Here is a 15,157-nt window from a genome sequence, read left to right on the forward strand (position 1 = left end):
CTCCCCCCTTTCGTCTTTTCCTGACGATTGCTCTCGTCTCATCTCGGCTTGCTGAAGGAAAATCAATTTTCAGCAGGTTTAATTAAAATTAATCAGTCAAATTACTTAATATTAATTGACTTATAATTAAAGCCAGAAAGTTACCTTGGAATCAGCAGAAAGGATATAATCTCAAATCATTTTAAGGATGCGTATGGTTCCAGATCAATTGCATTAAAATAATTGTTTAAATAAAGGAAAACAGAGCCTCATTACAGCGGTGCGTTCCTGCAGCTGCAGGTGACACTGGCTGGACAGGCCATTTTCTCCCATAAATGTGCTGACCTTTCCAAGGAACAGCATCTCAGTTTGACACTGCTTTTGCTTTCTGGAAGGCCAGTTTGGTTGAGCTCTAACAACTATGGCATTAAGGACCATTGGTATAAAATGGAAACGATGGAAATGTATCTTATAGATGGTATAAATACCAAAGTGCCTGCTTTTAGCACGTTGAGATGTTCTGTGAATTGGAAATAGAGCAGATTTTTTTCTTTTTCCCTGGCAGAAGTGTAAGAAATTGTTCTTGGGAAGATTTTTTTTTTTTCTACTGCTGACTTCCACTGTGGCAGTATTTGCATTTGTCCAGAGCCTTAGTGGGACCAGGTTGCACTGGTGCATTCAAGAGATCACTCATGTCTGAAAACATGTATTTGTGATAAGGCTTCGGATAACTTTTCTGGGCTCCCTGAATACCTGCATTGCTTTTTTTCTTCAGTTTGTTTGTTTGTTGTTGTTTTAATTTTTTTTTTTTTTTTTTTTTTTTTTTTTTTTTTTTTTACTGTCAGAGCATTTCTGATGCATCTCGATTTTATGCTTGGTGAAGGAGCAACACTTTTCTCCTTTTTTTTTTTTTCTAGACTAGCTTAATCTGAAGAAAAAGATACTTATGAAATTGCATGCACTTTATTACAGGCACCTGACAAGTGCAAGACCAAGCGTGATATAAATGAGCATGTAAAAATAGAGCTCATTACTCAGGGCCCTGATTTTCAGAGATACTGATTCCCATTGACTGCACTGAGACTTGTGTGGGCTCAACAGCTGTAACACACAGCCCACTTTTGCATCTTTGAAATTAGATTTGCAGACTGGGAGCCAAGAGCTAAGTAGCCATGTTTGGAAATAGTGCTTGGGTGGTTCTTTCTTTTTCTTTTCTTTTTTTTCTTTTTTTCTTTTTTTCCTTTTCCCTCTGGTGCATGAAGCATGGGCAAAGAAGGATACTTCTTAGTTACTTTTGATAAATGACAACAGTTTTCTTAGGCTACAGCTACAGATTGCAGCAACGTAGCAAAAACCAGTTTTGCAGTAAGTGGTCGAAGTGTCCTTAAACACATACGACAAATCTCATTTATTCTGTGTATTTGATACGAACCACATACAGGCTGCAGGAAGAAAAATGAGGCTGAGGATAATCACGCTAAGTGTACTAGGAAGCAGGGTTTGGCTGAGCACCTCTGTTTTGTGATTAAGTGAAGTAGCAGCGAAGCCACCAGAGAGTGTTCAGGCTGTTTAAGGCAGTACGTTGCATGGAAGTGAGCAGAGGTGTTGTCTTGCTGCTGCTTTGGGTATCTCACCCCTTTTTCTGTGGTAGGGTAAGGAGATCTCCTGGCTGTTGGTAGTGAAACACCCTTAACAAAGTGGGCTTGCTCGGGATTATTTGGCTGGAGGTGGAGCAGGCTGCTGAGGAGGGTTATTTAAAGACTGGGACAGAGCTGTAGGCAGATAAATTGATTTGCAAATGAATGGAGGATTTGAACATGGTAATGGTGGCAGTTTTATTTTTTTATCAGTTTGCATATTTAATATCTAGTGGCATACACACAAGCACAAGCCACTCTAATTGTTCAAATGGAGTCTGGGGAAAAGAGGAGAAAGCAGAGGCTTAGGTATGGTCTTAGTTTGTAATGGATTGGCATGCCTTTCTTTATTAAAAGCAAATACACATTCCTTTCTAATAGAGACGTGGAGCTGTATTACAGATCCTTGGCTAGCTTTGAATTATTTGTTTGCTGTCATATTTATTATGTTTTTTTAATCACATGAAAAAGAAACTGTTTAAAAATTAAATAGTGAAAAAGAAGAGCAAAAGGAGACAGACATTCTTTGAAAGCAAATAGTGAAAAGACAATATTTTGCCAGAGATTCAGTAGGAACCTTTGGGTATTTCTTTTAATAAAAGATGGGCAGTAATCAATCCGATCCAGTAAACAATATAATTTCTTGTTAGTCCCAGAGATCCATCCACGATAAATGTAATGGGGAGTGACAAAAATAGATCCTGACTGCTGAATAAATGCTGTTATAAAAGCACATTTCCATTACAGCAGCCCTGCTTTTGAGCTCTGCATCAGGAAGGAATGTGCATGCAGAGAGAGATGCCTCCTCGCTCCCTGCTTGTTGCAGAGGAGTTTGTATGGAAGTGGTGGGGAGGCAGGGGATACAAAAAAGGAGCTGATGTGCAAACTTCAACAAGTTATATTTTGATTCAGTGTGGATATTGAAACACATCCTGTTGTTTTAATGACTAGTGATGACTTAGCGTTTCCCAGAATGACTACTGAATTCCCACAATTACAAGGAGATATCATGTTGACTTCTTGGTGACTCAGCTGCCTGTTTTCACCTCCCTCTGAAGACCCCACTATTTCCAACAAACTTTATTTTCATAATCATGAATCACTATAACTAATGATGTGCTGTTTGTTACCCAAAGAGATAAGCGACTGGCTAGGGACTTACTACCATGGTTGAGGTTTCCCATGCACCCACTTTAAGACACTACTTTGCTCTTTAAAAAAAAGAGAGGTGGTGTTAGGGGACGCCCTAGGTGTGAAACCATGGGGCACAGCACCTGCTGTAAATATCCTTTTGGTAATCAAGCCATGTAAAGATCTGCACTGCATACCTTGGGATGAAATTTTTTTTGTCCCCACTGCTATAGGCAAGTTACAGATGAGGCCATTAAAAGAAAAGCAATTGGAGCTCTCTTACCCCCATTTGTTGAATTCCTCTATTTTGTTCTCGTAACATTTTCTGCATAATCAGTTTTAGTGCTGCCTTTGGGTAGTCTGTTACTTTCCATTGATGCTTGGTTAGGTCTTCTGCACCATTATAAAGGAGAATCTAATGCTTTGAAATTAGCGACACGTGCATGTAAAACCATAAAAATGATCAAGGACACTTTAAAATATTATATTTCAAGTGACTCATATCCTTTTAACCAAGCAGAGAACTTAAATGGCAATGTAAAATATATTTTCTAAATCTACTCAATCACAACCTGCCTCGAGATGCCATTAACCCACTTGTTGAACTGGTTCTGGGAATTTAATGAGGGGGAATACGTTTATGTTGTATCTTGTACTCTTACTTAATTCCATCTCTCTGAAACTTTCCACTGCAATACCTGAGCTGAAAATCTTTCTTTAACTATCCCCTTCCCAATCCCATCCGCCAGTTTCCGAAAAAAATATTTGTAGGCGGTAGAGTGTTAGATAGGCACGTAGCGTTAGAAATATTGAAGAGGAGAGAACAACTACTTTCAGAGAAGCCCTACTGTAAAACACAGTGATTATTTTTGACAATTTCAGACCTGTGTAAAATAGATGTTGTGGGGTGGAGCTTTGTTTCTCCAGGCTGATTCCTCCATTGGAGGCTGAAGCCCTGAAATAGTCACTGCAGGTTTAGGAAGCACTTCTGTCACTGGAATAGTGGTCACCGTGACCAAGACGTGGCCACGGGCAGATCTGAGACTGGGTGCCATAACTTAAAGGAGTGTCACTCTTGCAGTGAGTAGTAGAGAATGAAACCAGGACAAGGAGCTGAATAATAGGAGCTACACGTGAAGTGAGATGGAAAGAGTAAATCTTTGCAGACATTTAATAGTGTTATATTCTAAGCTTTTGGGAAATTTTATTTGAAATTTTTTTACAACAGTAAATATAGTCTGCGCTCTATCCTATTTCTATTTCGCGTGAGAGAAAAATTCCCCGTCTATGGCACAACACTTTACTGCTACCATTACTGCAGACTTTATAGATCAGAGATGTGTCAGCATGTTAGCTTTAGCTGTAATGCTTTTTTTGTGTGAAACCTTATGGGCCTTGCAGCCACTTTCTCATACTGACACTCATAAAACGTTCAAGTTCTCATATTTATTATTTAATTTGCTTCCTATATAAAGCAACAGAGCACTTCAATACATGAATGTGAAGCTAAAAATGACAGGCAGGCATGAATGGGACTAATGAGTTTTAATAATGCACATGTTAGAAACTGCTAAAAGAAGTTTAATTAAGAAAAACAAGTTAAGCATGAAATTCATTTTGGAAGAAATACAAGTAAAGTCACAGATGTACAGAATGCTCCATCACAGGAAATGGACTCTCAAGTTGATAGATCCCTATGACGCCAATATTGCACTCTAAATGTAGTGTGCACTCCATAGCTCTGTAAGCATGGTAACACCGTTCAAGAGCACTTTTGAACCTGAGTTAGAGATACAGGGTTTATGATTAACAAATTATATTTATACCTCTGTGGTTTTTATAATGGATTGGAATTTGATCTCGATTGCACTGATGGAATGGAGACCAGAATCGGATCCAGTAGGATAGACATTTGCTGTTTTGGTGCCACAAGGAAGTTTGTTGCCTTTTATTTTTCTTTTTAATTCATCATATTAAAAAGCTAGCTATTGATCTAGCTCTATAACAAGATTTTTGTGTGCTTTGGAAGTGTTATTGTATGTTAGCCTGATAGCAGAACAATTCATAGACCAATCCGAGTTCATTCCATTATCTGTGTTTTCAGAGTTCTCTGCAAAGAAATGGTAATAACTGTATTTCAGCTTTTCTAATCTTGAATTCCTAATACCTGAAATAGGAAAATCAAAGTGGCATCTTTCTTCTGAATCTGATATGGAAATTTGCCTTAGGTAATGATCTTCCATTAAAGATAGTATTATTGTTGGTATTATAACTGCATTAAAGGTAGTTAACAAAATCCAATTTATTTTTCTCCTATGACTTGCCACAGTGAACCAAGGGTTGGCCACAAATGTAGAGCAGGTAATGAACTTTGTTACTAATTTTGGAACATTTTCACCTGCAAGGGACGCTGAAGGATCACCTTCTTTCAGGGTTCTCCATTCCCACCTGATCACTCTAGCAGAGTATACCAAGCTTTAGTTACCACTTTGAAGAAGTGTTAGTTGAAGAAAGTTAAATTAACTTGGCTTTACAGTGTAGCGTATGCCAATTTTGGTATTGAAGATCTTCGATGAGAGATATGTGTAGAATATCTGTTTTTCTCTAGTGTGACCTATGGTTAACAGGAATTCAGTTCAGTTTCTAGAGTAGGTCAAAAACTCTTCATGTCCTGAAGCACACTGCTGCCATCAACACAATAGCCATCTGATCATTTGGCAGAATAGCTCTAGCGCTCAAATGTGAGTATAAATGCGGTCCATTTAAGAGTTAACCGTAAGCTGCTAAAAGGAATAAAGGTTCACTTCAGTGCCCATTATATTCCACGCCAGTGCATCTGTCATTTTTAATTTAAATCTGTATTACTTAGCTGTCTAAAACTTTACACATAAGTGACAGAGTTACCCATTCTTTCTGTTATGGGTAAAATCACCATTTCGTTACCTACTTACTGTGCAAAATGTCAGATAGCTACAGTCCACATTAACAAATTGTAGCCAACTTCTGGTAATATAAACAATTACTTCAGCTAAGAAGTAGAACTATTTTAAGAAAATGATTTATTGATATGAGTAAATGGAAGATACTAAGACTGAAGTGACCCTCTTCTTTTTATGCATTTAATTTGTCTAATTCAAAAACATCTTAATAGAAAATTATGATCAGAAGTCTTCTTATTTTGGCAAACCAAGATGCAGAAATTATTTAAAGAGATCTTTTGATCATGAAAATACTAATTAATAATGAGTTAGCATTAGTGAATATTCCCACTAATGGGGAAGAACAAAAATATAGCAAAGCTGAAAAGCACATGGCAATTTAAATGAGTCTTATATCATCTACTCAGTTTAATTCAACTTTTCATTAATTTGTGCTTCAATGTGTTGAATAATGTATTCATATATATACACTTGTATTTTTTACTAATTTGGTTGTAGGGTCTTGTCTACAAAAGGTAACGTTAAATAGAGGCAAACGTGAGTTACATTGAGGAATCAGATTCTCTGATCTGTGAGTGATATATTGACACAGCTTGAAGCATTTGGAAATCCCTACCCCTGGATTGTTTGCGGACCTGTGTAGCATAACGCTTGTAATCTCATACTAATGTGGGGTGGGACCGTGACCCCATCAGAATAATGTCTTATTTGTACCCTTGTTGGCAGTTTCAGCAAAGGCTGTGCATGTCAATAGGTTTGGATTTGTAGCTGCTTTCTGAAGCTCCCCAAACTCCACCAGATCTGTGCCTTTCTAAGGTGTGCGTGATTCGGGATTGCAGTCTCCTCTCTTATCATAGCATAGACCTACTTTTTAGAATGCAAATAGTTCATTTCTTGGACTAAACACATGTAAATCCCTTCCCTCAACCAAGTATTTATGGAAGTACCCAAAAGCGAGGTCTGTTTCCAAATGATTACTACTACACGGCGAGAAAATACGCCTTATTTGAAACAACACTTCCCTTTACCAACTTGAAATGGGAAAGAAGAGATGGGAAATTTCATGATACGTCTCTGGAGGATTTGCCTGATCATGTTGACAATCGGTGTGTCACACCGATCCGGTGTTCACCCTAGGTCAGAGTTGTCCCTTTAATGGCTTCTGTTTCGCTGGCCGCGTTCCTGTTTGGGATCATAGCGTTCTTCAGAACATGGGTTTCCTTTTAGAGACACAAAACATCTTTAGGCTCTTAGTCGTAAGTAGAGACTGTTGTAAGGAAAAATGGATGCAAATGCAGTTGGTTCTGCAAAATTGTATTTGTGTTTTGAGATGAAGCAGCATTGCGTGATGTTCAAAACTCTTACGATCACTTTCTATGAATATTTGTGCAATTAGGATTTAGCAGCAAAATTGAAGTGGAAAGGAATTTTTAAGCATGAATATCAAGTCACCGAGTACATCTTCAGCTAAAAAGAAAGCAGCCAGTGGTGTAAAGACATAATAATGCCTGGCATATGGCCAGGAGCCTTGCATCCCACCAAAGGTGTTATTAATCCGCTGGAGCTATTGACAGGTGGTACAGTTCAAGACATCCCTTAAGATTTGAAGCTCTGTGCAAGAGTGACAAAGAGGAGTTTGGCTGCTGCAGTTTGCAGCAGATGCGACTGGTTGTGGGATGCCCTGTGTCATTGGAAATGCAAAGATACTCTGAAGTTATCTTGGGCTGTTTGCTCCTCAGCATACTAAGTGCTGTTCTAAAGTATTTCAGCATCTGAGCTATAAAGTAATTTAAATTCAGAAAGGAAGATAATCAAATAATGGATGATAGAAAAAACCTCCATATAGCATAGACTGTTCCAAAGACCGTGAAAGACTTTATCAAATACCTTTTACAGTAGAATTCATTTGCGTTACCACAGGGAACAATTGTGATCCTCACATCTAGACAATAAAAAATCTGAAAATGCTTCTCCTCGTCCTCCTCAGATCTACGGTACTCTGTCGCTAAAGCTTTATACCTTGGCTCAAATTGATCATAGTTGCTCTTTGGTTTATTGTGCTGCTCATCTCCCAGATTATTCCCCCTCCTGTTAACTGCTTCTGTCTCCACTGACTGCTGATCAGTCCTTTGGAGTCTGGATACCAGGGGAAAGTCCTGTGTAGATCATCTGCTGGAGGACTAAGGAAAATTTTGTGTCCAACACTGATGCTGAGCAACTAAGACAACTGAACTCCAGGCTGGCATCCCCACTTTGCCTTCCCACCTAGTTCTGGGTATGAAATTTTGGCATAAAATTCTCAAAAGATTTGAGTAATCTCGGTCTCCTTATTTGTGTGAGTTAGTGTTCTTACTGTTGTAGCCTCGGTGCAGCCAGCAATGGCCTTAGATATTCGACCTATCTGATTATCAGCAAGAAACTGTTACCTAATGGGGAAAAACACAAACCTAGAATTAAGTTATGAATGCAATACAAATCTGTTGATTACGACTTTGCAAAGCCTTACAATTTATTGTCTTGCGTTGCTTAAGAATCTATTCACTGAAGCTAGCTAGTAACCAAGAATTAATTAATGAGAATAGCCAAACAATTTAGTCTTATCAGTTTAGCCCAGTTTCTGTCTTAGAGCAAAACTTCATCCAAGGGAAGCAAACCAGAACTTTTAATCACAGCAGAGAAGTTCAGCTGCAGCAGCAAGATGAATGAGCTTAAAACTGTAGCCTGGCTCTATGATTTGCTTTGAATTTACATAGCTTATTCTGAACTAAAATTATTATTTGAAGGAAGAAGTCTTGCCCTAGTCTTACAATCTGAATTTTGTCTCTGTTCTGATTAACTCCTGTGATTTCCATTGTTGTCATTAAAACTTACTGTTTTAGGATCCAAAAGTGGGTTAGAAAGTTGTCTTAGAGCTGAAAACTGGTCTGTATCTTATAGGGTGAATTGTTAGTAGTGACTTGGTAGTTCTCCATGTTGAGCAGGCTGAGTAGCTTGAAATGAAAGGATGCTGTTGTTGGATGTAGCTATGTTGGGTTTGGTTTCTCCTCAGACCTTCTCCTAAGCATGCAACTTAGCAGCAGAGGTAGTGAAATGAAGTTCCTGCTATTTGCACATGGAGGGACCTCAGAGTCTTAGGAAGAGCACAGTGTATTTTTCTACTCCTGACAGAAATGAAAAATACATCGATTTTAAGACATAATGGAAAAGATTTAAATGTATGGAGGTGTAGAACACCAGTGAGGAATAAACTTCCATCTTTCCATGACCTCCTGCTCCGTCACTGCACTTCAGCTCAGAGCAGCAAAGCTGCACGAAGCGGCCTCTGCTCCAGCACCCATCTCTGTCTTTACTATTTCTCAAGTGATGTCCCACTACCTTCAACATTTGAAATGCTACAAAGCAACAGCTTCCTGAGAGGCAACTGTTTGCATGCCATTCTGTTCAAGTTTATTAAACACATACGTTAACTCAGGGGAATTATTTTCTGCAGCTAAATTGGTGTGTTTCCAGCAAACACGGAGAGTTTGAAGCTGGAGGATGAAGGGTATAAGCCTGTTTGTTAATGCAGTTTCACAGTGAAGGTGTTAGAATTAGCAGAGACAGAAAAGGAGAGAGAAAACTGTGGAAAAGCTTCATCTATCTCCTTATTGCCTCCTGAGATAGATTGTTCAGAGCTAAAGGAATGCTAGACATGAACCAAATCTCCTGCTGTCCTATATAGCTTTTACAATCTCCTTTTTAATAACCCAAACTGCAGGGTAGTCTGACTATTAGACAAGCCGTTCTTTTGAATTCTCTCTCCAATGTGTATAGACATGATAAAAAAAAACAATTCTCATTAAAACTGCCAATGCTGTTGAAAAGCAGGTGGCTTAAAATGTTTCCTATGCAAAGCAAAACACATTTCTTGTGCTTTACACACTGCTTAATAGGGAGCGTAAGATTACACTGCTATGTTGTGTATCACGCTGCATTTTAAATAATAGGATATTGTAAATCGTGTTAGAAATATGTTTAACGTGCATATGGAAGATATAATGATATGCACTGAGTAATTTTCAGAAGTGCTGGAACACAGCCTTGTGTGACAACCTCTGAGCTAACGTGGTTGAAAACAGAGTCTGGAATTTGAGATGATGCAGTCCCTGATCCTAACTGGTGATTTTTCCAGGATACTGTTCAGTCAGCGTTTGGGTATATGAAAGATAAGATTTCCACTGCCCTATGGGAGCATTTATTGTTTGTATTGTAAAAGAAGAATGGTAGGAATGGAGTGTTCATGGTGCGTTTTCATCTGTGAGCAGTTTTAAAAGGAACGCGGGACTGGTCTGAAGTAAACATTGTGATATACTGCTCCATCCTTAATGTGCCTGTTCATACCCTTTTCCAGATCAGTTTTCAGGGGAAAACACTGATGTCTAGTCGTAGTTCTGTGCAAATTCAGAGGTTCCATTCACTTTGATGGGAGCAGATTGTGGACCTTCATCATTACTGTGAATGTTTCACGCTGCCACAGTTTGGGTGCATTTCATTAGCTATTAGAAATTTGAGGGATAAGAAAGCCATACAAAGCGTGGTAATTTGTGTTGTTCTTATAAAAATATACCAATTGCCCTCATGTTTGAATCAGAAGTTGTATTTTTAAATGCACAAATGTTTGTATTGTCATCTGCTTTTGATGAAATAAAATGCATTTGAGTCTTCAGTATGCCTGTATATCTTAATTTCACTCTTTTGCTTTAAAAAAAAAAATTACTTTCTTTTTGGTAACTAGTGCGAATAAGGTGAGAATTGATTTTGAGGTGATTCAGTTGAATAAAATATTAAGATAAGCACGTACGTAATGAGGCCAGCAGCAAAGTGCTTATTCTTGACAAGGTGAATTTTAAAAACGTGCTTTCTGTCAGATCTGTTCCTTCTGAAAAACCTGTGTAAATTCAACAGGTTGGCATTATGGATAATCCAGTAATCAGTGCTTCACCCACCATTTCATGGACCCATAAACTAGTGCAGTTTTACTTACATGGCTCTAGCAACTATTAATGGATGTACATAACTTGTGAAACATCTAGTTATCACTCTGCTCATATTAGCTCTTTCATACTAATGATTTATTTTCATTTTCTCCAGGATATAGACCTGCGGCTAACTGGATTTGATTTATAAGAGGGGATTCTGCAGTAAATGGCCGCTCTCTTCATATTGCTGCTATGGAAAACAGAATTGTCAATAGGATGTAGTCTGATAAATAGTGCTGAGTGAAGATGCAGCTTCAATAAGTGTGAAATCAATGGAAGATACTTACCGCGTGAAAAGCCTTTTGAGATTTTTCTGACAGGCTCCTATTTAGGAAACTTGATCTGTTTCCTTTGGTCGCCCTCTTTTTACACCAGTGGATACAAATAAGATTGCTTCACTGTAGTCACACAACTAATGTGGGACCATGGCCTTTCCAAGATCCATGTGGCTGAACTGTGTATGGAGAGCGCTGATAGCCCGCCTGCTACACATGGGATTGAATGCCACTTTTGCTTTCTCTATACTTGGATTTTTGCTTCACGCTGCAGCTGTGTCCTCCCAAAAATTGGATGATACCAACCCAGTGGTGACCACCAACTTTGGCAAGATAAGAGGGATTAAGAAGGAACTAAATAATGAAATTTTGGGGCCTGTTATTCAGTTTCTCGGGGTTCCGTATGCTGCCCCTCCAACAGGGGAGCGCCGCTTTCAACCTCCTGAGCCTCCATCTCCCTGGGCAGATATCAAAAATACCACTCAGTTTGCTCCAGTGTGTCCCCAGAACATTATAGAAGGCAGGTTGCCTGAAGTCATGCTTCCCGTGTGGTTTACTAATAACTTGGATGTAGTTTCCACCTATGTACAAGATCAGAATGAAGACTGCCTCTATTTAAATATCTATGTCCCAACCGAGGATGGTGAGTTAATAGCAGGCAAAACAGGGAGATCTTTTTATTTTCCTGTTCTACGTTCTAACAATATTAATTCATGTATACTGTTAGCATGGCTTTCTTTGTTGCATGCCAGCATACTACATGTATGCATGCTGCTTTTCTTTGTATGCATCTGTCCTTTTTTAAAACAAAATTCTGTCGACACTCATTTCTTTTCTCCCACAGCACGTGTATTTTTAGGTCAAATTTGGTGCCTAATTCTCATTGCCACCCACTGACTTCTGGGAAGATGCATCAACATCTTATCCATTGCATGTGCAGGCACCACGAGTTGAGATTCTTCCACACCTAATAAAGCAGGTCATATTTGAGTTAGATAGTGGTGTTGCATGCTCCTACTGTCTGTGACGGAGCTCCATGTTATTTTCTAGTCTTCTATTCATTTTTCAGTCAAAAGAATATCCAAGGAATGTGCCAGAAAACCCGGCAAGAAAATTTGTAGAAAAGGAGGTATGTATAAAGTGGACAAAAAAAAATGGGGGAAAAATCGAAACCTTGCAAAGGAGGAACATATAATACAGCTGAAAGAGGTTGATTTGCTGATGCTGTAAAGTGAACGGTTATGGTCCATCGTGTCGTAATAAAGCCAGAAAAGTACTTAAAGAGAGGACTGCATAAAGCAGATGAGAAGATAACATTTGTAAAGCTTGAACTTGGTTGCACCTGATCATCTCTCTTTCATTGTCCTGTACTGACCCCATTGGCAGCTTCTCTGTCATGGCTTCGCGGTGTAGAGGAGTGTCTGTCCCTCGTATGCTGACACTCTGTGTTGTATATGCATGCACAGGAGGTGGCTCTCATGCTTGGGAGCCACTGAAGCTGCTGGCACTCCACAGCTCTATAATCCAGCGGCGTAGTTTGATGGCTATTAGGTACTGTAGCAGAGCTGAAAATCTGTGTTGACTTCCTATGCAATCCATGCTGTTTTCTTAAACCAACATTAACTTTCCTGGAACATTTTTATGAAACACTTCTTTTCGTTTACACGTTTCGAAAAGTGAGTGCTGATTTTCTTTATTGTGTGATTACGGCTCTTTATAAAACCACAAATCTCTTAATAGGGGTGTAGAGAAATGTTAAAATATTGTGATGTGATAGTTTGGAAACTAGGGTGTTTTGGAACCTTGGCTTCTACCATTTTAGTGTTAGATAGCATGGGAAAATTTGCAGCTTTCTTTGTGGACGTTTCCAAATCCCCAAGGCAATTGATATGAGACGTGCAAGGTATATTTTGGTACTGGTTTCAAGCAGGTATTTGGTAACAACTTTAAAGTATTAATTTTGTACTACTTTACACATTTGTTTTGCAACAAGTTATTATTTTTTATTATTATCTCTAAAATGTGCTGTGTAATTGTTGGTCTGTGCTTGAATCTAGAGTGCTTTTTAGGGTAACCAGAGCTGTGTGGAAATACGTAGATACCTCTTACCTGTAATCCGTATTTTTATTGTAAGTTGCTATATGCTGCTGTTACTCCAGAACAAATATATTTTAGGGAAGTGTCATAGCAAGAAATGGTGCAAAGTCAGGCAGGATTCAGCTCTATTAACTCAGATCTAGGCATCTAAATGAAGGTGGCCTTATTTTCCGAGGTTTTTGCTCTTGCAGTTCTTACTGATTGTTAATTGCAGCTAGATGTTAATTATTAATTGTTAATTGTAGTTGCTCAGCGTATGCTTTTTTAGATGTCTGAATCCACTTGCCGTTACTTAAGGCAGTTCAATTTGTTTTTAAAGCATTGGGCTTTGAGTCAACCTCTGATGTTTCTATTGGGGAATTTCTTTTCTCAGTGCTGTAAAAATACAATTGCTTAAGCTGGATTGCCAAAGTTGGAAACAAAGATAATCAGGGTACGGTGAGCAACGTCACTTCTTCACACATCATTCAAGTTAGAATAACTGCTGTCATTTATATGCATTCAATTAATGTGCAGCGCTGCAGCAGTTATTACGCAGTTCATCAAGCGTGTGTAATTAGCTGAGCAACTTTCACTTCCTATCACCCAGACACTGATTCACAAAGTCATAAATAAAGATGCAGATCTCCATCATTGTTCTCAGAAAGTATTTTTCCTATGAGAGAATATTAAAAAAAAAGTCAGAAAAGTAGCAAAAATAAAGGCAGGAAGAGCCCAGTAGATGAGAAAGTCATGTTTATTGTCCTGTGAGCCTGAAGGAGAATAAAGAGAGTTATTTGAAATTCAGGAGGTATTTCTGCAGTTAAATTCGTTACACAAACAGCACAATAAGGAGCGGCAGCAGCCTACCTTTTCTCCTTGACAAGTGCAGAGAACCACTGAGTACCTTTTTGCCTGGGCTGCTGGCAGAGCGGTAGCCATCCCTGTTCTCAGAGCAGCTCACCCTCTGCTCACCCACACGCAGCCTCGGGTTACCCTTGGCCTGGATTGCCTTCGTACCCCATAGTGAAAGGGAACAAGTGGTAGAACAAAGGTTCAGTAGAGTAAGGGCATCTTCTGGCTTGAAAATGGCCTTGGTTTTGTGTGAGAAAGAAGAAAGGACCGATATTGTCTCGCTTGCTGGATGTAGGCTGTAGTCATTTCATTACAGTTAGTGATGTTACTGAAAAGAGTAAATAGGAAAAATGAGAGGACAACTTTTATGCCATCTGCTTAATTAAAGCAAGATACATAAATTAAAAGTTACTAAACCAACAGTACGCTATCTTATATACTGTTTAATGCTTTCTTACTATATGAAATAGATTTTATTAGATAAATAAACCAGTAACTATAATTAATTGTCACCTGAGGGACACAAGGAAATTAAAAATTTTGAAGAACAGGAAGTAATCTGATGAAGACAGATGTAGAAATGAAAGCAATCCTATCTGCGAGTCCTGCTAGATGTTGTAATGGGAATTATAACCATTACGATGTGTTGCTGGGATTCTGATATGAGCACTACAGAGACTACAAGATGATAGGATGGGAGCTGAGTGAAAAGGAAGGAGGAAATATTAGCCTGCTTTTTGTTCAAAATAGTTGCTTATATTTCAGTATACTTCTTCATTTTCAATTTACTGATTCAGTAAGTAATGAAAGATCATCTGTTTTCATGTCTGTTGCTTATCGTGTCTGCGAAGGTCAGAAGTTGCTTAATTCTGTTATGGATGTGCATACAATAACACCTTTGTTTGCTAGGGTTGGTTTTAGAAAATGAGTACAAAGGCATTTGTTAGTTTTGTGTTGTTTTCTTTGTGGCTAGGCTCCATAGTTATAAGTTGTAGTAGAACCTAAATTATATCCCAGATGACACTGTTTGCTGACTGATTCTGGTTACACTGCTGATCATGTGGGATTTCTTGCAAACTTTAGCATCGTTTATAGGAAATACCTGAATAGTTTTGCACTTTGTTTAGTGTTGCTGATCTCTGTTTTACTTTTATAGCCAAGACATGAACTTGTGATCTGAAATGACAGGGTAACTCATTATCACTTATGAGGATTGTACCTTCTGTTTTAGCTGCAAGCTTGTGGTT

The 15,157-nt window shown here is 38.6% G+C and overlaps 1 protein-coding gene across 2 annotated transcripts in view; it reads left to right on the top strand.

Moving 5' to 3' along the window:
• NLGN1 (neuroligin 1) overlaps window positions 10,823-15,157 on the top strand; it is a 276,627-nt gene continuing 272,292 nt past the window's right edge. Inside the window, exons 1-2 of one of the 2 annotated variants that reach the window (XM_021396559.1) lie at window positions 10,823-11,622; window positions 12,049-12,108. In XM_021396559.1, coding sequence (XP_021252234.1) covers window positions 11,130-11,622; window positions 12,049-12,108 — 553 coding nt within the window. In that variant the 5' untranslated portion in view covers window positions 10,823-11,129. The remainder of the gene's footprint in view (window positions 11,623-12,048; window positions 12,109-15,157) is intronic. The other variant, XM_021396560.1, reaches the window with a different exon arrangement.

Source organism: Numida meleagris, chromosome 4, assembly GCF_002078875.1.
Source record: "Numida meleagris isolate 19003 breed g44 Domestic line chromosome 4, NumMel1.0, whole genome shotgun sequence".
Taxonomy (NCBI): Eukaryota; Metazoa; Chordata; class Aves; order Galliformes; family Numididae; genus Numida; species Numida meleagris.